The 24,545-nt window shown below is 42.1% G+C and overlaps 1 protein-coding gene across 1 annotated transcript in view; it reads right to left on the bottom strand.

Annotated features, from left to right (window-relative positions):
- Nucleotides 1–24,252, bottom strand: part of col5a3a (collagen, type V, alpha 3a) — a 43,447-nt gene extending 19,195 nt beyond the window's left edge. The window contains exons 1-20 of the mRNA XM_070922452.1: nt 24,150–24,252; nt 15,434–15,601; nt 14,873–15,086; nt 14,263–14,425; nt 9,282–9,404; nt 7,295–7,705; nt 6,334–6,453; nt 6,106–6,222; nt 5,945–5,998; nt 5,793–5,834; nt 5,354–5,416; nt 3,596–3,670; nt 3,334–3,417; nt 3,105–3,161; nt 2,742–2,795; nt 2,570–2,623; nt 2,388–2,441; nt 1,721–1,774; nt 1,414–1,467; nt 823–867 (exon numbers count right to left, since the gene is read on the bottom strand). Of these exons, the coding sequence (XP_070778553.1) occupies nt 823–867; nt 1,414–1,467; nt 1,721–1,774; nt 2,388–2,441; nt 2,570–2,623; nt 2,742–2,795; nt 3,105–3,161; nt 3,334–3,417; nt 3,596–3,670; nt 5,354–5,416; nt 5,793–5,834; nt 5,945–5,998; nt 6,106–6,222; nt 6,334–6,453; nt 7,295–7,705; nt 9,282–9,404; nt 14,263–14,425; nt 14,873–15,086; nt 15,434–15,601; nt 24,150–24,234 (2,091 nt within the window). The 5' untranslated portion in view covers nt 24,235–24,252. The remainder of the gene's footprint in view (nt 1–822; nt 868–1,413; nt 1,468–1,720; nt 1,775–2,387; nt 2,442–2,569; nt 2,624–2,741; nt 2,796–3,104; nt 3,162–3,333; nt 3,418–3,595; nt 3,671–5,353; nt 5,417–5,792; nt 5,835–5,944; nt 5,999–6,105; nt 6,223–6,333; nt 6,454–7,294; nt 7,706–9,281; nt 9,405–14,262; nt 14,426–14,872; nt 15,087–15,433; nt 15,602–24,149) is intronic.
- Nucleotides 24,253–24,545: the final 293 nt, after the last annotated feature.

The following is a 24,545-nucleotide window of genomic DNA, read 5'->3' as shown; positions in this document are numbered from 1 at the left end:
CTCTCGCTGTCTCACTTTTCCCATCGCTTCCTCTCTCTCATCAAAACAGCCAACTTCTCTCCTTTCCTGTATCTTTGTAGTTTAACATAGCTTTCCTAACATGTTTTATGGCACTCTCTTTCTTCCTGCACTGGGTGATTCATTTAGAGGGACAGAGCCCCGCTGAGTCCCAACCTCACCTACTGGGAGAAAGATAGCGTGAGTCATAACCAATCAACCAGTGTTTACCACAGAGGTACACAGAAAATGACAGCTTCTACAACGCAGCTCTTAAGGTCTTTGTGGACTCTCAATGATCCAAAGTTACTTTGCAGGTAGTATTTATATGATAGATTTATACTAGCATGCTATGCCATTGTATGTTTTTGTGTTCAAGCTGCAGACCTTTTCCCAGTGACCTTTTCTCTCTTAATGCTAAAGTGAACACTGAGGCATGCACACAGAGGTATTGCATTAATAAGGTCTGACAATCCTAGTTCTTTTTTAAATAGTTGTTGTACATCATAAAATATTGTGCAGTGTTTCTATTGCATTTGTACATGTAGAATATGAGTGGTACATTTTGTACTTGTGTCAGTTCTTCTGTAAGATTTTGGCTGAAACTTCTGCTGGAGCTTAAATCCAGTGATCTCCCACAATCCCCTCAGGGTTTGTCATAGAAATCACTTTTTCTGCACTGAGAAAAAGGGTTTTGTGCACAGGCTTGATATATTAATGTAGAGAACCAATACACATGAACTATTTAGATGTAGATGTGGCTGTGGGTGTCTATATGTGTGCATTATGAGGGAGCATTATATTCTTCCAGATGTAGTTACTCACAGGTTCGCCTGGTTGCCCTCTTGGCCCCACAGGTCCATCAGATCCCTAAAATAACAAAGACGGAAACAGATTCAACACATAAATCTCATGCACCTCTCTGAGTTAACCTCAGGCGTGGATACATTTATATCCCCACAGAATAATCTGTGAAAATAGCTCATTAAAGAAATTCACTGCCTGACAGATAAGGCTCAACTATCTTCGAGCAAAGACTAATAGACCGCTCTCTCAAACTTCTCCCGCCCGCCTGCATGGATAGATACTATCTTGACAGAGCTTCTATCTTTCATATTTTCAATTCTATGTCAGGGATGCACTGCATAGCTTTCATGTCTTTTGCAGACCTTGATACTTAATGAAGTAGGCGAACATAGTGGAATTAAAAAAATCAGGAGTTTATGACTTAATTTCAGTAAAGCCTGCTTTGATCTGTGGTGCTTTACCATCTAATGCTTTGTAGAATTGATTCATTGACCTCGAAGGGTTTTCCTTTTTAACATTGTGTGATGGAAAAAAATTAAGAAAAACAAAGCACTGCAGCAGGATGTCTTTTCTGTTGCAAGTAAATTCTGCAAAGTACTGTGCACTCACCTTTTCTCCTGACTCTCCAACAGGCCCATGAGGACCAGGCTTTCCTCTGTCCCCCTACAAGATAAAAGCATTAGCCACAAGCCTCAAGATATTTAGGATTGTTCTCTTTATAGCAGAGCAGTATCAAGCAGATGCTTTTTAGTGTACACTGTCATCACAGAAATCACAACAATCATCATGATCACAATATGCAAATAAACATCTGCCATATGATGAGTAAGGTATTCATGCACGCCGTGCTGGCGTGTTAGTGTCTGAATGACTAAATGAATACAGTGACAATGTTAAGTTACCAAACCAAACTCACTCTGTGTCCCTTGTTTCCTGGGAGACCTGGCAGGCCGTCAAAACCCCTGTCACCCTGAAAATTAATAGAGAAGCAAGTGCATTAAACCCTGAAACACACACACACACATACGGTAATGTGTAAACATTAGCAGAATTGTAGTGAAAGTCTCCCCTGGCAGAGCCTCCCATCTGCTCTGAGTATGTGTTGGGGAGAGGGAGCTTTCAGATTAGCTGTAGGTCTGCTAAAATGCTGCTTTGACTGATAAAGACTCTGCTGTTCTGTCAGACCCGGCATCAAGGGAGCCTGATTTATTTACTAAGCTCTTCCTGCAGCTGTTAGGTATTGAGTTGCCTCGTTGTCAATACATATAAAAAGCTGTGGGCTGCTGGATACCTAAAGGCTTACACTTGCAAGTGGAGATAGTTTGTTATCGTACAAGACCTTACTGCCTAAACACTTGTGGTATTGTTGTGTTCATGGAAACAGGAAACTGAATTAATGGGAACATAACACCAAACATCAGCAATATGGTCTTACAACTGGCCATCTAGCATTCACACAACTATTAACCTCAGCTAGTATTCGCCGTAGACGTAAATACTTTGCTGGAACAAAAGATGTCTGGGTGTTTGGTGCACCTCAATTAGTTGAGATTGTCACTAATGAAAACAGTCAAAGAGCTTACCTTAGAGCCTGTTTCACCTGGAGCTCCACGACCTCCATCCACTCCTGCACGCCCCTATGATATACACAACCCAGTTTAAATAGGTTTTGCTTTACAGTATGTCAGGCACAGCATTCTTTTAACACAAGCTGCAGATACAGAGGTTTTCAGTGTGGAAAGCTGCAATATTCAAGATATCTCACCCTCTTTCCTGGTTTTCCATCAATTCCTGGAGAGCCTGGCAACCCATGTGGTCCCTAGATGAGAAGGGAACAGAGTAAGACAAATGCAAAAAGGTGCAAAAAGAGTGACAAAGAATGAAAAGTGTGGCCAAAAAAAAGCTAGTAGTGAGGTAAAAATAATGTCTGGTCTTACAGGAGGGCCACTGTCTCCCCTGTCTCCTTTGAACCCAGTGGGACCTGGAATACCCTGCGAAATAAACACAAGAATTCATTACATGTAATGTGTAATGATGTACAGGAGCAATTCAACTCCTCACTCAAACAGACAAAATACAAACGAGCTAAGAACAAATCATCTTAAAAATCTGTTCATTTTGGCAACCCTGCAGTGATTTCCCAATCGCAGGAATTTGAAAATACTGAGCATGCATAATGATGAGGTTAGGATGGGAACTAGAGAGTAGAGCTTGTGCCTGGTCAGACACAATGTGAACTTGTGGTAAAAGGTTGCAGGAGCCCTTGAGGTATGATGGTCAAGGTCAGAGGAGTGCCTTACCAGTGGGCCTGGTCGCCCTGTAAGACCCATTGGACCTGGAGGTCCCTTCAGTGACAGCTGGAATAAAAACACAGCTGGGTGGTTTATGTACGCTGCACAAGGTACCCTTTGGCTTTTGATATGCAATGAATTATCATACAAGATAAAATGAAACAATAGCAACAACAACAGTCACTGATGTTAATAATATGACATAATGACACCAAAGTACATTTTTTGTGAAGTGTACCTTGGTCTGTTGCAGGATAGCCTGAGCCTGCGCCTCCTGGGGAGACACCACTGGTCCCTTCTGGGAATCACCTCCATACTGGAACTGGAGGCAATGAAAAAGAGGAATCAGCTCCCACCACAGGATTCCCCAATGTAAATGAAGTTCAATCACACAGCCCCCCCTTGTGGTCATGCCACTACTCCACACTGGGAAAAGGTGTGCTCCTTCTGTGTGTGTTTGTGTGTGCATGAGCAGGCATGAGTGTGCTTTAAGGTCTTACTGGTAGCATCAACAGGGTTCCTGGAGGACCTGGAATCCCATCAACCCCGGCAAGACCAGGACGTCCTGGGGGACCCTGAAAAGAGAGAGGACAGGGAAAAGGATAAGCATCAGCTACTGTGAGTGTGTATGGTGTGTGTGTGTGTGTGTGTGTGTGTGTGTGTGAGAGAGAGAGAGAGAGAGAGAGAGAGAGAGAGAGAAACAGCCCTGCAATCTAAACACTGTAAAAACAACCTTTGCTCCATTTCCACAGGGCATGTCACACGCACACACTACCTTATCTTCTGTTTACACACTGTAAATATCCATTTTAACACGTCATTTAATGTAGCATTGAGTCATAAAGATTGTGTCCATCAGATTACTGTTAAAGGTATCTAGAAGTAATTGGTATGATACATTCCTTTACTAGTAATTAAACTAAATGTCATTTATAAATACATTTATACAATAAATGTGCCTTTTGTCAAATACTTGACAGTTGTTTGTCTCTGGCACAAGTAAAGTAGCAGTGGAAATATGTTTACTTATCTTAACTCATTGGTGAACATCTTTTTCCAAAAAATAAAAAATATAATAATACTACTGCATATGCAATAAAATGAGTTGTCGAGGTGGGTTCTAGTAGACTATACAGCAGGCTTATGATTTTCTACCTGAAGCATTAAATGACTACAGGATGTCCCCATAAGTATTACATAAAGCCTTAAAGACAAGAGCTAATTCATATGTGTCAATCACTGGTGGACAGATTTAAGTGTGTTCAATAGCGAACAAAGGAGGAGTTCATTTTACTCCTTCACATGTAATACTTACAATATCTGTGCTTCAGGAGGACCTGGAGGCTGTTGCTGCTTTTAAATTATACCAAACAAAGGCATCATGTTGCCTAACCTCCATCATATTCAAAGTGCCTTTATGTGTTTTGTTTTAGTGCATTTTATGTTCAATGTGAAGTGTATGTTTATGTATGTTATGTGGAAAATACAATAAACATTAAAGGCATGCATATTCAAACAATTGAATTAATTTATGTTGTTACATTTACTCAAGACCATTAAAATAATTATTTGAATGAATGTTTATAAATGAAGCTATGGTAGTGAGGGCAAGACACAGCACATATAATACATAAAGAATCAGTATAATCCTTTGTTTCAGTTAATAAAACATATTGGTGATTCATATTCATGTCTTTTTAATGCCATGGCTAAAGACATTATTTGTAGATACATTGCATTTGTTAAACCCTTCATTACTTATTTATCTCAGTGCCAGGTTCAGTGATATCCACCATTGTTGCATTTCTTTCGATTTTATCTTGGGAAATAAATTATAGGTTTGTTTGTTATGTGGGCTGAACCTGAACTGTACATAGCTACTAAAAGCATATGCAATGACTGAAGATGATGTGCTTGTAAGCAATGGGAATCTGCATTCTAATAAAGCAAAATGATAAAAACCAACAACTGGGAAATGACAGAGCATCTGTCAGTGTGTGTGTGTGTGTGCGTGTTCCATTGTGATGAATCATGGAGAAATGGACACTTGCACACACACAAAAGAAAATCAGGTCAAACATGTGTGAGTCAACATCCGTCCCTGAAGTCCAACAGGTTCAGTTCAGGACTGAACCAGCACATGGTAATCCCATGGGCATGTTTCAATGTGAGCTCACAGCTCTGTCCCACAGGTGAAGGGGTCAAACTGGGGTCAAACTAACCCAATGGGCCCAGGTCCAGGCCTAAGCCAAACTCACCAATTCACCAGGGTCTCCCCTGGGTCCTGGGGGGCCTGTTGGTCCAGCTGGGCCAGTGAGCCCCTGTGGAGGACACATTCACAGCACTCAAACAAACATTAAAGAGCAATTTCATTTTTAACTTACTAACAAATTTTAACTTTAACTTAATGATGCACTTCTAGTGGTCACTTCATGATGTGTTAATAGATGTATACAGAATATCCTCAAACAAACTTTCACAAAGTGCCGTCTTGCATTGCACTGTAGTGCTGAAAACCCTGTTTCCTTTTCCAAAAACACCACAGTTGCATCCTGATGGCTGGAATCCAAAATTCCCAACAATTTGCACCACATCTGGAGACTTCCTGCTTATGTTACATTATGCCACATCCTGTGCAATTACAGAGACAAGACAGTCAAAATTTCCATTTTCTTCTGTGGCAGTGAATGGGCTTACCTCTGGCCCTGGTAGACCTGGGGGTCCTTCTACTAATGTACCCTAGAAACAAGCACAGATAGAATGAAATGTACATTAGGAGAGTATCAGCTCATTCCCATGCTCATAACTAAAGCTACTAGACTATTCATTGAATGCCTCTAGCAGCTCACCGGCTCTATAATAGCTGGCTCTCCCTTTTGGCCTTTCTCTGCTCTGAGGCTCGCCTGAGGAGGAAAAACAGATGAAGAGATGTGGGTTGTTAGAAATCACTTGACGCAGGCAATTGAAGACGTGACCACTCACTTGATGTATGAGTTCACTTGAGATTTACCTCTCCATCCCACGTCCCTGCTCTTTCCCGCTCTGCAAAGTCAAACCAGTTCGTATATGTTTCATCCTCTTCATACTCTGACTCTGTGTCATTCTTGTAATCTTCATATTCAAGAATCTGTTAAGGAATGAAGAACTCCATTAGTGGCAGGTGCAGTGAATACCAAACTAATCCCTCAATGTTTCTGTGCTGAGATGAAGACATTTCTTGTGTCTGCATTTAACCTACCTCATATTCAGTAACATTCGGGGCCACTGTTACCGTGGAAACTGAGAGATCATCATAGAGGTCTCTGTACAGGTCATCTCCATACTCCTCCACCTCTGGCTTCTTCACTGGCTTGCCCTCCTGTAGGCCAACACATGAGCTTAAATGAGTCATAGCAAAAATGAACCAGGGGACACTGAGCACTTCTCATTAGCACCCAGTGCTTCCAAGTAAAGGCACATTTTGTAATATACAATATAAATGTTAGCAAGACTGGATGTTCTGTGACTGTGTTGATTATCTGGGATACAGGTTGACAGGTGTGCAGTTAATTACAATGCTGGAGTGTAATTAGCTGATGGAAGACATCAGATTCATGTGGCAGCATGGCAGAGACTGCAACAGCTACAGAAACAGTGTGAGCATGAAAAATTAGTTTACTTGGAAAATTAGCAAATAATAAACATGAAGGAGACATTCAGAAACATTCCTTTTTTGTTGCTGTGGAAAGTTAAAAATAGATAAAATAAAAAAAAGATATACAGTTGTTGTGGCATATTTATCATAGGTATGATTTAAACGATTTAGATGGTATCCTAGCACAATATTCACCTTAAATGAACTGTAAACCCAATACTCATTCTGTAGGTTTCACGTCATATACTGTATGTACCATGAATACCATGCTTTTGAATATATGGTATACATGTACTACTGCATGTTCTACAAAAAAAACACACACACACAGCCAGAAGGCATTTAGTGAGATCATCCAAAATTTCAAATTTAAGATGCATTCTCCATGTTTTCTAGTAGGGAAGTAGAGGAGGTGATGATTAGGATGGTGCTGGTTAGTGGTGGTGGTAAGCAGCTGGAGAGGAAGAGGTGCTCTCTATGGTTAGGAGGTATTAGGCGAGTGATCGGTTAGAACTGCAAATGGCAGGAGGAGGGGTAGAGAGCATCTACAGGTAAACTTGTCTACCTCCTCAGTAACGTTTGATTCAGGCAATGCACTGGGCACCACAGTGGGGGCCTCAGTTGTAGAGTCGGGTTCATGTGTGGGCATCTCCATGAGGGTCTTGACTTCAGTGGGGATGAAAGTGTCCAGGGTGCTCTTAATTTCTGGCAACTCTGTGGAACTCTGAAAAGGTTCTTGGGATAGATACTCAGGCAGTGATGATGACACTCTAAGGAAGCCATCCTCGAGACCCTCCTCTTCATGTTTTTTCTTTCTGTATCCCTTCTTGCCCTTGCCCTTGCCTTTGCGTTTGCCTTTAGAGCCCTTGTCCCTCTTCTTTTTGTTCTTTTTGCCTTTCCTGTCCTTTTTGGAGTGCTCCTTTGGTTCATCTGGCTGGTCACTTTGCATCAAGGCATCAGAGCCAAGTTGGGAGTTCTTTTATGAAAAAGGGAACGCAAGATGAGGACACAGGTGGAGGATGGAGAAAAAACAAACACTGGTGTGAAAGAAAATACAATAAAGAAAATAGCCTGCAACAGTAAAGCAATGCATACAGGTCCTGTGACCCAGACACCTACTGTGACTCCCACTGAGCTGGTAAAAACCTAAAGCAAACATGAAATGAGAAAGGACAAACAAATGTAGAGGAGTTTCCTCTTAGTCAAAGCAGAAGACATATTTGCTGTCAGGGGTCACCCTGTCTATGATCGTACAGAGGTGCTAATTCTTAGTGTGCTCTGGCAAGTGAGCAAATATGGATTGTGTCATCCTCCAGAGAGATGTCCATTGCATGTCAGTGATTTGAATGGCCTCTGCCTAAAAAAGACGCTGAAGGCCCAGTCTGTGAAAGACATCAATGATGTGATTTAGATCCACTTGTAAACAAGGTCAGTGTGTAAAGGAGAATGATGGGAAGTAGGTCAGTGGGTGACAGATGTTGACATGTTCTGGATTCAGAGCTTATTGCTCAGCTGTAGTTCCATAAAAGCCAGCTGGATGACTATCGAAATGGCCTCACACTCCCATTAATGAACCACCTCTAGAGAATTATCAGTGACTGGGCGCACACATTTGCATGCAGACACACGTATGTACGAACATGAGTGTATGCACGTGGCACGCACATAAAAAAATAGACACATACATAAGACATTTAAGTGTTCAGTTAAATCTGTGTATTCCTTGAAGCACAACCACGCACACACACACATTCACTTTTCTCTGCCTGTATTCCTCTGGCTGTCTCCTTCCTCCTTATCTCTATCTTTCACTCTCACCAAAGAAATATACAGCAATTCATATCCATGATTGATTCAATCTTTTATGCACGCCTTGAGGAGGGGAAGAGCTATTATATCATGTTTGAGTTATAGGCTCCTGGCTCTACGTGTGTGTGTGTGTGTGTGTGTGTGTGTGTGTGTGTGTGTGTGTGTCCCTTGCCAAAGGAACACCTGACCTTAACAACGCTCCACTGCTGGCTGCATTTGAAAGAAGACACTTCTCCTTTGACTGATGGTCTATTCTGTCTTAATTTCTCAAGTCTCTCCTTCAAACACTCAGTACGTTTGCACTGTACTCAGACCTCTTCTTGGCTGGGGCTGCTTGTAAATCATACAAGTCTTAGGGACACATAGGTCTGTTGATAGGCATGCTTGTGCTCCTTTTACTGGTTGGCTGTGAAGCAAGGGCTTCTGCAGGCCCACTTCAGTAACCAGAAGGACCTTATAATGTTTTAACATGAGTGCTAGAAGTAGAAGCTCAGCATATTGCTTAAAATGTATTATAAAGGACAGGGCCTCTAAGGAAATGTGGACACAACACAATGAAACAATAAATAAGAACGAATTAAGATATGCCGGCCTTTGTGTTCAAATAAAAATGCAAGCCATGTCTCTGCAGTTAATTGAGTGGGCTGAGGCTATACTTCATCGTATCAACTGTCGAAGAACTGTATGAAGATTTGCATGGGTTTTTCCTGTAGGCCTTGCCTGCTGTTGGTGGTAGTACTGACCTCCTGCAGGTCCAGGGCTTGGCTGTTATAGGGCAAACTAGAGTCACAGTCTGGTATGTAGTTTACACAGTAGCTGGCAGCGGCCTGTGGGTCCTCCAGAATCAGTAGTTGTTGAATATCTCCCTGAAATAAACCAGAAAGCAGACAGAAAGATAGACAACTGTCATGTTATGAATCCAGGCATAAAGGGGAAGCAGAATCATTTCACTGCAGCACTGACAGAAACATACAGCAGCTACTACTGCACAATGAAGAGACATTTCAAGGATAGAAGACTGAACCAGTAACAATACACCACAACACCACAGAGAGAACAACAAAACTGGCTGCATACCTAAATGTTAAGTGTAATACAGTAGCATCATCAAACTGTCACTACTGGTACAATTTCTATTGCCTAGTGTTTCGCTGTATTCCCATAACTCCAGGAGGGGCCTGATTGTGTACACATTAGTCAAATAGCACTCTCTCACCCCCCTGTCAGGACCTTTCACTTCCCATCACGCCCTGGAGGCATAGCCAGTGTGTATACACAAGCATGCACAGAGACAGCACTGCTGGACCCTGCAGCACTAAGCCCAGAGCCTCTGTTGGCTTTAATGGCCTTACACTCAACATCACTCTTGTCTTCTGTCCACATTGTATTATTACATTATGCTTTGTAGTACTGAAATAACTAGTCAATTAATTGACAAATGAAGTATTAAAGCGCAAGTTTGTCAATGATCAAGGAAAATACTTTTCTCCTCTCTATATTGCTATACAATAATATTTTTAATCAAGACAACAATATTAACACAATGTTTAAAACAATTTTGTCATTATTTGTGACATTTTATAGGTTGAATAATGAATACAAAAAATACATCCAATTGATAGTGAAAATAACTGTGAGCTCAGTGCTAATTCTCTCTGTCACACAAGTCAGAAAGCAATTCAATATAAACAAAATGCAGGCAGCCCCGTGGCACAGTGTACAAATCTATGTAACTGACAGGCCATTGCAAACATATTGCCAGGTGAAATATTATCTAGGGACAGCTGGGCAGCCATTTGTGATAAATCAAGTCAGATTAACTGCTTGATGTTGTGGTAATTATAGTCCCATTGTAATCTCTTTAATTAGGCTTTAGCGGCCAGAGGTGAAATAAATCAAAACATATCACTTCTCCGTTACCCGCCACCAGTTCATATATCTTCGAATACACCTCAAATCATGCTTATCAGCAAGGCATGTCTATGCAAAGTCTGGATCACCATACACAAAACTGTAAACCTAGGAAAAGACTCTCGAAACAGTCATTTATGCTTTAATACATCAAACATGAAAGGAGTTGTTATCCACTTATCCTTTTTTCTTCCTGTTTTGGCCAAAAGCCAGTGTCAAGCAAAGGAAATTATTGCACTCTGAGGTGAGAGACAGAGAGAAAGGCAACAGGGAGTTAATCCAATCTAATCCAATCTCAATTTGAGATCAAAGGCAACACTTTCACAGAGAAGTTTTCCTGTTTTTCTTGCCTAGCAGGGGCTCGCTCCTCTAGAAACACACAGCAAGTAAAGTGCTGCCCAAAATCATGTGTGCTCTGCCTTTCTCCATTTAGGATGGACATGTGAGGACGCGCTGACAAGTAAAACACCTCAGTTGAATCCACAAATTTGTGATGGCTCACAAACATCCTGCATGAGGTTACCCATGGCTCTGTTGGCAAGGTTCATTAGTGTTTCAGAGAGTGACCTCTTTGTTTTCCCCTGCTGTCTGCAATAAGGTGTGTGGTGCCAGCTAGCCAAGAGTCATACTGCTTCACCAAATCACAACTAACTAGACCGTATATGAGGTGCTGCAGTGCCTTAATCAGATCTCTATCTCTAAAAAATAACTTGCGTTCTTGTGTGAGTCACAACCTCTGTGTGGGTGAAGGAGCAACCGAAAGCTTCTAACAAACAAACTCAAAATAATGAAACAGCATTTTGATGCTCCTCATTTGCTTAAAGTGCAACAGATGCTCACGACTAACCAAAACCATCTGACCACCATCAGACATAAGTCATTACTGGGGCAAAATATGACTCAAACAGACCTTGACCAATTTAATGTGCTTTTCCGATATGTGTGGTAAATCGATGGGGTTGTTAAGTATTCAAATAAAGCTGCCATTTCATGATATGCTTGACAAGTCATGGTTTCAACATGCCTGTAACAGCGAGCCAAAAACATTTCTTATTTCCAGGGCTAAAGGATCTGAATTTCCTAACAAATAAACGCTGGGTTGGATCTTATCTAAGCAGTCAGCGTGTTGGAGGCACTTACACAGGGCACACAGCGGCCAAGAAGGAGCACAACCAGACTTGTGGACAGTTTGGTGTTTGCTTTACTGCAGATGCAAGCAGAGTGTTGAGTTTGAACAGCAAACTTCTGTAGTCATTTGTAGACAATCTGGAAGCAATAGAGACATTAGTGGCTGACCACAGTCCCCATGCTCCCACGCTGAGCTCCCACGCTGGGAGAACTGGGCCGGAACACTGGCCTCCTCCCCCAGAACCAGGGCCTGGGAACAGAGGCCCAGAGGTCAGCCTGCTTAATCTCTCCTCCCCTGGTACCAGCCTCACCCGAGGTGTACAACACTGATGCTTAAATATGCACAGCCATGTATGTACGTATGTACTTATGGCTGTGAATACATTCTGTACACGCACACACTGAAACTCATATTTAAACATCACATGTATCAATGAAAAATCACAGAACAGAAGCCTCATTTGAGGATTTTTCACTTGCTCCAAAGAAAACATGATATGAAGACACAATTCTAGAGTAAATTGTGCAAACGTCCATGCATATGACCACAATGGACCACAAAGAGTGCATAGATTGGAATAACGGATGGATCTGATTCTGATCAACAGATAGTCTGAAGGGTATTAGTCATCACCACAAATACTGTATCATCATCATAACTCTTCACATAGGATGATAAATAAGAGCATGGGAGTGTTTTTGGAGCGTGGCCAAAGATTAAACGGCCTACATTGCTTCTGAAAAGGGAAATTTATAGAGCCCACAAGGAGACACATTTCTTAACTGAAGTGGGATATAAACTAATTTAAAAACTGGAAAGCCTGTCAGGGTCTGAGAGGCAAGGGTAGGAAGAGAGCAGAAAGTAGCTTACAGTATGGGAGGGGTAACTGAAGTCAAGTTAGGGCATAGGGAACGTAAAGTTAATGTGTGGACAAGATTAGGAAGGTGGTTATTGACCGCACACACAAAACCCAAAGGCACTAGGTGTTCACTTGTCAGGACCATCTGGTTTTCTCCTGGTGAAAGTGAAGAAGACTGTGGTTTCTGTCTATTAGGCCAATAGGGAGTGATAACAACCCTCCCTCTATACTTTCTTAAAGTTTAACAGTATGTTCGCAGACTGTGGGGCATTATTGAGACACTGAGGGGAAAGAGGGTTGGGCAGATGGTCATTTCTCTGTGCCTTATATCACTGTCTATCTTTCCTCTTCTTTCTTGCTCCATTGCTGTGCAGATACAGTGCCCCAAGGACATGGCAGGGGAAGGGGCTTGAGCTGATCTCTATTTCATGCTGTGGGCAAGAGATTTAGAGCGGAGCATCATTGGGAATGACAATGGAGCAGGGCTTGCATATTGTTTTGGGAAGAACAGAGAATGACTTATGACAATAAAGGTTACTGCAGAGAAAAAGAGGAATCGGAACCCCTCCCAGAGCTTAGTTTGAATCTCCTTGCTCCTCCATTTTCCCCAACATATTGATACACATGTGGTCACATATTCTAATGCCCTTAACCTTCTCAAAAAAAAGGGATCCTTCTAACCCTCTCAAAAAAAGGGATCAAGTGATTTAATTTTTCAGGTATACACAATTTGGAATGACATAAGCAGTAACTTTATCTGTGACACACGTCTCCTGCTACTCTGCGATTTAAAAACAAGCTCAACATGTGAAGCCACAAGAAGCAGGTAGCAGGAGTCCCTACCATCACAAGACACATTGACTCAACTACACATATTCACATGTCCAAATGCACAGCTTCAGACTCACATCAACACATCTATAGCCAACAGATCTACACTGACAAATACAAAAAGGGAAGAGAATGTGTCATTTCTTGGCTTTATAATGGAAATGATGAGGCTGAGCATGTCTGAACAGCACGTCCCCTCCTTCCCACTCCCTCCCAAACACCTCTTTTCCTCTGCACTGCTGCAGCTCTTGATTGACAGGAGACCCCTGTCACCCCATAGCCTCTTGCATTGGATTTTCCCTTTAAATCTTTTCTTAAGTAGCTTTAAAGTCAAGGGGATAATTCCACAGCATCATATATAATTCATATTCTTCTTATCCCACCATTTCACAGACACACTGTATAGATCATATTCAATATGATATGTATGGTAATGCATTCAAGTTATAGAGGAAGCTATTCAAAATGTATTTCACCAAGCCTTAGATCTTGACAATAATTTAAAACAAAGTGGATATTGGCGTAGCATGAAGAGGTCATCTAATCTGATCGACAAATCCTTGTCACTTTCACAAAAAGCTAAAAAAACACGGTGAATTTGGTTGAATTTGAAGATGTATAAGAGAGAGGCTAGGCGATGACGAAGATCATCAGGATGTCCTCCTACAGCATCTTGGCGGAAGCATCAAATTATTCAGCTAATATGCACTGTATATTACCCCAGTGAAACAGTCTCCCATGGTTTCACCTACATACTTAATAACACTAAGTTCCCATGATACTGACTCTCATTTACTACCTTTGTCTACCTCAGTACGGAAATGCACAAAAAAGGTCACAGTGCATGACATATTCACATCTGTTATTTTTTTTTAGCAACTGCCCAAGCAGACCTGTTGAACCTTTGGCTAAATACAATGAAAAACAGGAAATTGGATTTGATACCAAAGCAAAATACTTGATTATATGCTTTTAGATGTTGATAATGTCCTGCCTCAAATACATCTTCGTCCAGCAACCGTGTCCCAAACACAGTGACGCCGTCTGTGCTGACTACAGCATTGTCGCCTCGCAGCAGATCCAGGGTCTCTACCCTCTGACAGTCCAAGTAGAGGGTCACAGACTTGTCCTGCACACTGTAGGCTATCCTGTGCCACCTGAAAGAACAAAGAGAGAGTGAGAACAGCCAGTTGAGCCTTGGAGGGAGGTATTGCAAAAATGTAGTGGTGGAAGTTTTTTGTGTCTGGAGTCTCTTGACCAGCAGAATCAGCAATGCAAAGAGCTGTTTCACACCTCATTCAAGTCAAGCTATACAGAAGTGCCTTTGAGCCTGGAACTTTAAAGGACTGATTTCCTTAACTCCTTTGATCAAGTCAAATCATGGCAGCCAGCGCTCCACAAGCATATTATTGCCTTTAACGTCACTCAAGGTCAAACACACTGTGTGAGCTGTATGAATCAGAAATTGTTTACATTTCAAGGCTTGGGAAAGTTAATATTACAGTAATTACACAGTGATGGTGAATCTGATCTATTGTACACACACATCAGATAGAGTGTAGATCTACTCTAATGGAGAAGGTATAGGCCCGCAAACTACCCACTTTCCATCAGCCAGGTTGATCTTCTTGAAGATGGGGTACATTTCTGGTGGGGGCTGCCCATGCTGGTCCTCATACAGGAACACTGGCGAACGGCCCACTTCGAGGCCCAGCTGCTGCACCCCCTGGTCATCATACACTGAAAGCAAGAAGAACTGGGAGCCCTTTTTAGCTCGCACAGTAGCCATCAGGGAGAAATTCTCTGGAAATTGGGAGTCTTGAAGAGGAGAGGAGAGGAGAGGAGAGATGTTGTTAAGTCATACAAGAGAGAGCACAGCAGGGAGCAGACATTTTTATAACATCCAGGCACCACCCGCTGCCAGTGAGACCTGAGTAAAGATAGTAATGATGAAAAACATTGACCATGAAAGCAGTGCGCACCCACGAGGAGGAGTAAAGGGAGTTCAAAGTCTTAAGACTTCTTAACGTTTTAATAAGAGAAGAATCCCTCAATAAAGTGACACAATTGAGTGCTTTTTGCCATTTTTGGAAATTCTCAAGTAATTCATTGCTACATGGTACTGGAGGCTATGTTGTTTATGGTCTAGCAGGAAAGTCCACTACCAGGGAAGAGCTGTTTGGTGGGAGCACTGAGCTGGATCTTTTTGTCTATCTTGTAGGCCAGGTCCATTTCCTCCATGCCCCTCCTGCTGGTGCAGAGACCAGCCTCTGTGGACACCCCCTCCATGTTCTCTGACAGCTCCAGTACTCGCAGAACATCAACGGGATTAGCTGAAAATGGAAAAAAAGAAAAAAAATGAACCATCTGCACATAGCTGTAGAGCAGATAGAAGAAATATTGTGTGTTTTTTATTTCATGCTCACAGGCTGTAGCTAATTCTATCCCTTTAAACAACATATCATTTACATGCTTTTGAACAAGCGGATGTCCTGCTTTCTCTAGCATTGTATGAAAAACTATAAGAACTACTTGTGATGAGCTTGTGGTAGATGGTGGCAGCATGCTTCTAGCCGTGTCAGTCGAACACTTAAACTCTGCCAGTGTGACAGCACTTTGTTGTCTGGCTCAGTTAAGTGCTGGTTGTTACTGAGCTGAAGAGCAGGGTTTAGTGTGGCTGGAAGCTGGTCTTAAAGTGTGGAGGCTTCCTGCTTCCTAGGAGTCGGAAGAGACGAGCTCCTCTGAGATGTGGCGGCAGGTGGCCAGGCTTCTGTGGGTGTTATTATAGGATAGGGGTGGTACACAGCCTAACCCATAATCCTACTGCAGCACACCTGACAGCTGACACCTGCACACCCTGCACCAGCGAGCAAGAATATGTCTGCATCGCATTTATCACATTTTGAACACTTCACTGGCATAAATAAGGTCTCATCTCATTATCTGTAAAGATAGTATAGTCATGAAAACTCTTGAAACAGGTTGATATTTATTGATAAAGTGTTCTCATCACTTGTTATGCTGGAGATGTTTTTGTTGTGCAGATATATACCGTATCAAATTATCCTTATTTCCAATGAGCATGGCAACTGTTGCCTCTGTAGATATGGGGTTTCTCCCAGTGTTGGCTCTCACTCATTACAATGCGCCTGTTTTTTATTTGCAGTCTACTGGTCATGTTATTAGATGTTCTGTTGATAAAGTGCTGCCGTGAGCATCAGATCAGAGTTTTGTGCACAGCCAGTCTGCCACCAGCTGCTAGAGAGAGCCTGTTCATGGCAACTCAGCACTTAGCATTCCAGGCATCTGAAATGAGGATCCTAAACCCAAATTACCTCCTGTAGCTCTTGCCGCTCATACAGAGCTCGCCTTTTATTCTCCTTGTTAATTAAACATGTGGAGAGAGTTTACCGTTGCCCAGACATTGCTTGCAGAAAAACATCACCTTACATTTTATGGCATTATTTATTTGAATAGCAGAGGCCGTTTATTTCAAGCAGCTTTGAGAGCTTGTCCTCTCAGTCTCCTAGAATGGCAACGGGGCTGTAAATAGGCTAAGCTGTGAATTACAGCTAGGCTCCAACAATGGAACACATTAGGTACAGATCTAAAGGTATTTAAGGCCTTAGGGCTTAAATTTTGAATTCATACTGAGTCATAAACAAGCAGTGTAAATTAAATAATTACATAAGTTGCTGGCTTCTAACCATAGAAACCTCAGGCTGTTTTATGTACAAGTGGCACCAATAAATGTTCACCCACACACAGTAATTTAGGATCATTTTCAAATCTGCTCTAGCTGTCATGACAGTGAACCAAGAACTAAATGTCAAGGAATGAGGTATCTATTGACTTTCAAAGGTCACAGCCCAGTCACCCACACTTAGACCAAGAATAGGGACACTGACATTGTTTTTGATTACACATTTCTGCGCACTATCACAACACAGTTAGCAAGTACCTCGTATGTGCAAGAGGGTCTAGTAGTTTTCAGTGTGCAAACGTGTTCAGTTTAATTAATAAATTGTTTATTTAATCAAGTCTTTTTGTCTTTTGGCTTGATATGGCCACCTGATAAAATAAAACACAATTGACAATGCTGGTTAAGTTGGCCAGTAAAGTGAATGGGTTGCAACCAACTCATCTTTATGGCATTTACCTTAAGAAAGTCATCAAAAATGCTTGCCACATCCTTGAATGCCTTGATCAGGCTGCATCTGCATTTCTGTCAAAGCACTTTATTCTTCACAACAGTTTACTTTGCACTTTACATCATGTCTGGGTTCTAATCCTTAATGTTTGTATCTAATTGAACTGGTAGGAGTGTCTCTGTCTTTGTCTGATCCCAAGTGAGCTCTTTGTAGCTCAGTTGTGGCCTCGTTCCTGAATGCAAATCAATTTCCTTTGGGATAGCAAAGTTGAAAGTTTGTGTTTTCGTCAAAGGTCAGAATCCAGTAAACTCTCTCTCTCTCTCTCTCTCTCTCTCTCTATCTATCTATCTATCTCTCAGTGTGTGTCTATCTATCTCTATCGCTCTCATACATACTCATGCACAGGGAGGAAGAGAGGTCATAAGGCAGTGATGTTTGGAACAGTCTGAATAATGTACTAAATTGAAGCAACATGGATCTAATTATACAGGATTCCTGGGTTTCTGTCAGCCCATCCGGAACAGCACCTGACAAAATGGCCTCAAAACAAACTAACACAATTAACTTTTCAGCAGAACTGTTTAATTTCAAGCAATCCAAAGATGATATGTCAATGCACTCCATGAACCAAACTAAGTAGATTTCTGCCTCAACCACTATGAGATCTAAAGATACCTGCTCAGCTCTAAACATGTTCCAGCTATGGGCTGACAGGAGACTGTTGACCTCTGACCCTCTCAAGACAACAGAGAACAGTCAAAATGTGCAACAATGCCAAAGGGAGAAATCTGAGACATTCCTCCTAAAAAGAAACTGCATTCACAATGATCTGTCAGTTAAACATGGAGGTAATAACAGCCATCCCAACCCCTGTGCAAAATAAACTGTTATGGGGATAGGTTTGCCACACTGGTTCTGAAGACGTGGGTAAAACCTGTATTGATAGCTGCTGCAAAAACATCAACATGTTTCTGTTTAGTTTCCCCCGTTTCACCATTTCAGTACCACCAACCCCTGACTATAGCGTCAAGAGGAAAACCCCAGGCTAGTGGCAGGCAGCCATATGAAGTCTGGATCCATGCAGCAATCAATAAAAGAAAGTTATCTATTTCCTGCTTTGGATCCATTTATGTCCCCTTAAGTTGTGCCAATTCTTGCAGCCTCTTTACCTATCCTGCAGCACTGACTGTCTGAGCAGGCTTTGCTTGCATCTCATTAGGCTTTATGGTAATCATGTCCTTACTTCACCTGTCGAATTACGTTACTTCTAGAGAAATTTAGGAATAGTGGATAAGCACTCTGGTATGGCTACTGATAGACAAAACATGTGACCGGGCGGTTACTCTGTGCCGCATGCTGTCCCCAGCACTTAAAGATATGGCTCAACGTGTTTCAAGTAGCATCGTAGATCTCTATGGACTGATGACTCAGAGTGTTTTCCAATCACACCAAAAGGTCAGAACACATGGGAAGGAGCCGAAACATCCTGCAATTTCACAGACATCTGGCTATTCGGGGAAAACAATAGTGGCTAACAAACACACTGAACACATACAGATTCTCCACATAAGACATTTCTCTTGCGTTTTTTGTTCTGGTGATTTTATCTCTGAGACATGTCTGCCCAGCAACAGTGCTGTCCACAGACTTCCTGACAGAAAAGAGCTGAGCACTCTACCTCACAGATCATGCTCTATCCCCTGGAAATGCCACCAGACAGTGTACATCTGTGTATCCTCTCTGGCTGTGTGACAATTGACACAGTCTCTCCATGCCCTGCGGCTACACAGCTCAGCACCACTTCAGTTGTACATGGACATAATGTGTTCTCTGAGTTTCTAAAGCAAATGTCTCTGAAGACATTCTTTATGACTCACACCACCTACACTCCCGGCTCAGCCTGAAAATACTACTCACATACACACAATACTGCACTGTCAAAAACTATTGCGCCTGGGAACTGGGGAATTTTAACAAGAAATAAAGCCAAAATGAATCAGGGCAATGAGAATTTCACATAGTATCTTGGACCACACCCTGAGATGAGAAAAGCACTGACATTTGAACTTTGAATTACTGTTTGGAGATGTGCATGCATCTTATTATAAACAAGATGACAATACATGACCATTAGCTGAACATGTGTACACCAAGAAGATATATATACAGTATCTTATTCTTTTAAATGGATTTTTTCTTCCTTTTTAAATCTTTCTTTATTGAAATTACATTTCTTAAAGACTACTGCTGCGAGAGCATTTCTTCAGAAAACATTTTAAATGTGACAAGCTGTAAAACATACAGTGACTAATAAGGAAAAATTGGTGACAGATCCAGTGGAAGTGGTTGAATAAATCAAGACACAGTTTCTCCCAGGCCCCATGAAGAATAGTCTTAATCTAATTAGCAGTGGGTGTGACCTTTTGTCTGGGTCACTGCTGTTTGTGGACAAGGATACTATGAGCGAGGAGAGCTAATACACACTCTGAACAGATGAAAATGAAACACATGAAGAGCCAAATAAGTTTGACACACTGTCTGTACAAACAGTCACACTAGCATGACCAAACAACCTGCATACACTGTTTATAAGTAGCTCAATTATAACGCCCACAGAGGAAAAAACTGCACTTTGGGACGCTGAACTTGTCAAAATTTCTCTATGAATCACTGTATTATTTTATCTGTCAAACACTTTGCTCTTTTACTTGTAAACAGGGCTTAAAAACAGGGAAGAGCGTGTTAAGAAATATCTATGACAAAGGTGCATTTATTGTAACATTGAGACAGAGGCATTTGTTGGGCTGGAAGTATGCAAACTGAGAGGCAGTGAGATATTTATCACCCTGGATGTGCTTAGTGGTTGGGTCTGCTTTCAGTTATCACTAAGAGTTTAGGAGCAAGTCAAGTCAGCGGTTGTGTAGACGACTGCTGGGAATGGTTTTTAACATATTCTGGGGGGTTATGGGTTGTGAAGTTATGAATAATATCAAGAGACAATGAAAGTGATGATGAAAGCGACCAATAGTGCCTAACATTAAGTCTTCGATCCATTTTAAGAATTATTAATATTTATATGATTATGCTCTCTAGCCTGTGTAGGCATGAGGAGATACAAGACAACCAAAGCAAACACAGAGGCCAACGTAAGAAATTCTGTGGCTGTAGAGTTTTTATGCTGAACTGAACAGACACATGAGTGGGATGGCCAGTAAGCGGGATTGAAGCTGCAAGATTTTAGTGGAATCTGGTTACACATTTCCTTCCAATTCACATCAGCACTACATTCTTCAATCTCCACAGTTTGTTCTGTTCATGTTTGTTCACGGCGTGATGGGCCGTCAAGCCAAAAGCTGTTTGGCCCATAGAGAAAACACCTGCCCCTCAAGGTCCCTAACTGGGCAGGCACTCCACACAAACACATACGGAAACACACATTTGCACTTCTATACTTGTGAGGACGTTCTTTGACTACAGAAAATCCACTCCATAACCATAATCTCCACTGCATGCTTAACATTGGCCCTTAACCTAGCCTAATTTCTAACCTAACCCAATTTCTAATAATTAACCTCACTTTAAGAGGTCAGGGGAGGGTTTAAAATTTCCTGATGTTGGAAGATCTGAGGATATCAGGTCCTCATAAGTATGTAATAACATACCACCACAACAAATACAAATACAAGTGCACACACACAATTTCTTATGCAATTTCTTCTTGTGCATATACAGCATGCACACCTCAGGCACAGAGGATTACCGACAAATATACAAGTGTACACATGACCAAGCCCATTCAAGTTTCAACCCCAAGCCCTCATTTAGTCTCTCAGGCATCATAACATTGAGGCAGCTATTATGGAGTGTAACGCCAGAGCTGGCAAAATCAAAGAATAGCACTATATGCTACACATACATATACACACCACATGCAATACAGGTACATACACATGCTCCTTTAGAAGTTCCGTTCCTTTGTGCTTCTGAGGGACACTTTGAAGACATGTTAAAGTTGTGGGTCTCTGTGGAACTTTGAGACCAAGAGCATTTTATTCTAGTCTATTCTAGTCTATGTTAGCAGCTTAGTGTAAAGGACACTTTGCAGGTTCAGATAAGTTGAAACATGAGTCAGGGCAAGATGTCACTGAGGGTAGCATATTGTTTTCTACAGATGGCTTTAGTGACCTCTACTAAGATATGCATGAGTACATGACGGATGACTATGATAAAACTTTTCTAAAGCTCATAAACTGGGATAGAGAGGCAGGTGACATGTAAGGGGACACTGCAGAGAAGTCAGCTCCTCTCATGTCTGCTCATTGCAATTCTACACGAAGCCTCTCCAACTAGTCCCACAGAAAGCTTCTTGAGCATCCAGTGATCAGAAACACAGAGCCATAGAAGCCTGAGGGGAGGGGAATTGCTGAGTTTCTGGAAGCCAGATGTGTGTTGAATACTATAGATTGCAGTCCAGCAGTGTTTAAGCATCATTTCCACATATTACAGACTTGGGGGAATTCCAAACAGTTTGCCTCATCAAAAAGTCTGAGAGGCAGTTTGATATGAAACTTGCAGAATCAACAACTAGGGATGGACATCAGTATCTCTGATACTTCTGATGTTTAATTTTTCCATTAGAGGAACACAAACTCACATAAGAGAAGAAAACACTAGGGTTGTAACAGCTGTAAAATTCCTCTTTGCCTATTCTCTATCCTGCTAAATTCAGCTGCCTTTTCCATTTGTTTTCATTTGCCCCTAATTTGTTGCTAGATCAAAGGCGAACAAGGCTTGCCGTCCTCCTTTGGGAGTCTGGTGCAGGATTGGCAAGGAGGCTGGATCAAACGGGACACAGTGAGGGGGCTGTACGCACGATTTCTCTGCTGTCATAGAACCAGTCAAGGATGAGGCAGGGCATAAGCAAAAGGAGAATGATGATGCAAATGAAGAGATAAGGCATATAAAATAAAAACAAACACTCCCGATTCCCAGACTTTGAAAGGAACAGAAAAAAAGAAAAGAAGGAAAAGAAAACTGAACAAAAATGTGTTGAGGCAAAAGAACAGAGGATTCTAACTGAAACTAACTGTGGACGTGTGCAAGAATGTCTCACTTCCTGTCAGCAAACATGACTACAAAGTACTCTCTCATCTCTGTCGAACACACACAGAAAGCATATGGGAAAACATTCTTGTACTGTAATACACACACACACACACATGCACACAAACTCTCACAGACTCAGAGACACAAACACATTATCAACCACATGCACATATCTGAGACTGCCATATCAGCACCACCATATGTCCCATGCACTTTTATGTCCCAGCCTCTCACTTCACAAGCCCTTATTAGAGAGCAGTAGACATCACCGGCAATGTGTCACTTGAATGTGAGTATGTCAGCAGGCTCACTTCCTCCTGCCATTGCTTTATTTCAGCCGATGAATCCCAACAAATCCTGCCAGCCATAAAGTGGGTGCATGTGGAGAGGCATCTTTAAGCACTTCTGGTGACCACAGGGTTAACTCCTGCTGTTGAAGCATGTCACTCCATCAGGGAGTCTCTAAACCGCAGTACCTGCAAGGAAATAGTCTGCTGCCAGTTGAGGATACTCAGGACATGGCCACAGGGCATGGAGGACTGTGTGGGTGACAGATAGCAGTGGGCCAAATGACTTACAATATGTATGCACAAGCTGGTTGTTACTGGCTTGGGAACAAGGAAGTCTTAAAATGGCTGCAGCACTCGCTGAACAAGCTTGAAAGTGCAGCAAATGTGGACACTGAGACAGACAGACAGAGAGAGACACAGCTGTATGACAGAGACCAGACCCTCTTCTTGTAGGTGGATAATTGAAAAATTAGTCCAGTCAATTCACCTATCACACATAGTGTGTAAAATATGACCTGAGGTAGCTTGTAATAAAACGTGTAAAATATTCATGTGTGCCAGAATACTCATAACTAAGGCAGTAAGAGTGTTAGTGCTAAGCGCCTTCACTTAAGACCTATGTGAGCAGAGGGCACATTAAACAGATCCATGACAGGAATTTTAATCTACTCAGTTCGGTCAGTGTTCAGCTCTTCACCTCTTTCTCAAGCCAACGTTAAACCCTTTCACAGTATACCGACGCTGGTCACAAGCAAACTCAAACATGACATCATACATCTCCTGAGGTCGCTGCAAGTGCTCCAGCACACCTGACGCAGGAAGGACGCATTCAAATTCAAACCTTGGAAATATGTCCAATTAAAATGCAGGCTGGAGCGGGAAACGCTGAATCAATCAAATTGTGCTCCTTGTGCAATGGCGCGGATAATTAATATGTATGCTTATACAAAAATGGTTTATGCATGATTACAAATCCTTTGCACACCTTCCAACAACTTCTAAAAGTCATCTGAGCCAGCTCACAGTTTTAATCCTTGCTTAAAGCGACTCTGTGGCAGCATCACCAACATTCACACAGATTCAAAGCAAAGATATCAGCAAGCCTCACACACCAGGATCCAAAGTGAACCTTAAAGTAAAGACCATGCTTTCAATGTAACATTTAAATAACTTCGTGTTGGCTGGTGGTCAAGTGATGAATGAAGGTGCCTGGAAAAAAGTGCTTCATTTACAGAAAGCACTGTCACTTCTGTCGTTACTTTGACTTATTCTAACATCTAAAGCACGTGGACATCTTTATTATCTAACTGCAGGTGTTCAACTAGATACTTTACCAGTTTGTGTCGTCGTTATGTGGAGTAGGATAAAAAGGAGTAGCGGCGTTCTCCTGCGTGACCTGGTCCTTAATAAATGGTCCATCTTTACGAGCGGGTTCACCCTCTGCCTCCGCCACCAGAACTTTATACTGCAGGAGTTAGACTTGCGGGAACTCAGCAGCCATGCGGGGAGAAAAGGAGAGAAGCCAGGCTGCAGGCTAGTTCCACTTGCTTGATTGTTGGAGAAGTTTTGTTGTGGGGACTCCTCTCAGTTTCGCTCTGTCCCTCTCATTCAATTTCTCCCTCTCACCCTCACTCCCTCCCTCTGCTCTCCACCTCCTCCGCCTCCTCCCTCCCATAGGACGGTGTCCTGGGACGCATGAGCGGTGCGCCTGCAGAAGACTCCCTCATAAA

This window comes from Enoplosus armatus, chromosome 17 (genome assembly GCF_043641665.1).
Source record: "Enoplosus armatus isolate fEnoArm2 chromosome 17, fEnoArm2.hap1, whole genome shotgun sequence".
Taxonomy (NCBI): Eukaryota; Metazoa; Chordata; class Actinopteri; order Centrarchiformes; family Enoplosidae; genus Enoplosus; species Enoplosus armatus.
The sequence above is the reverse complement of the archived record's forward strand: the minus strand, read 5'-3'. Positions and strand labels throughout refer to the sequence as shown.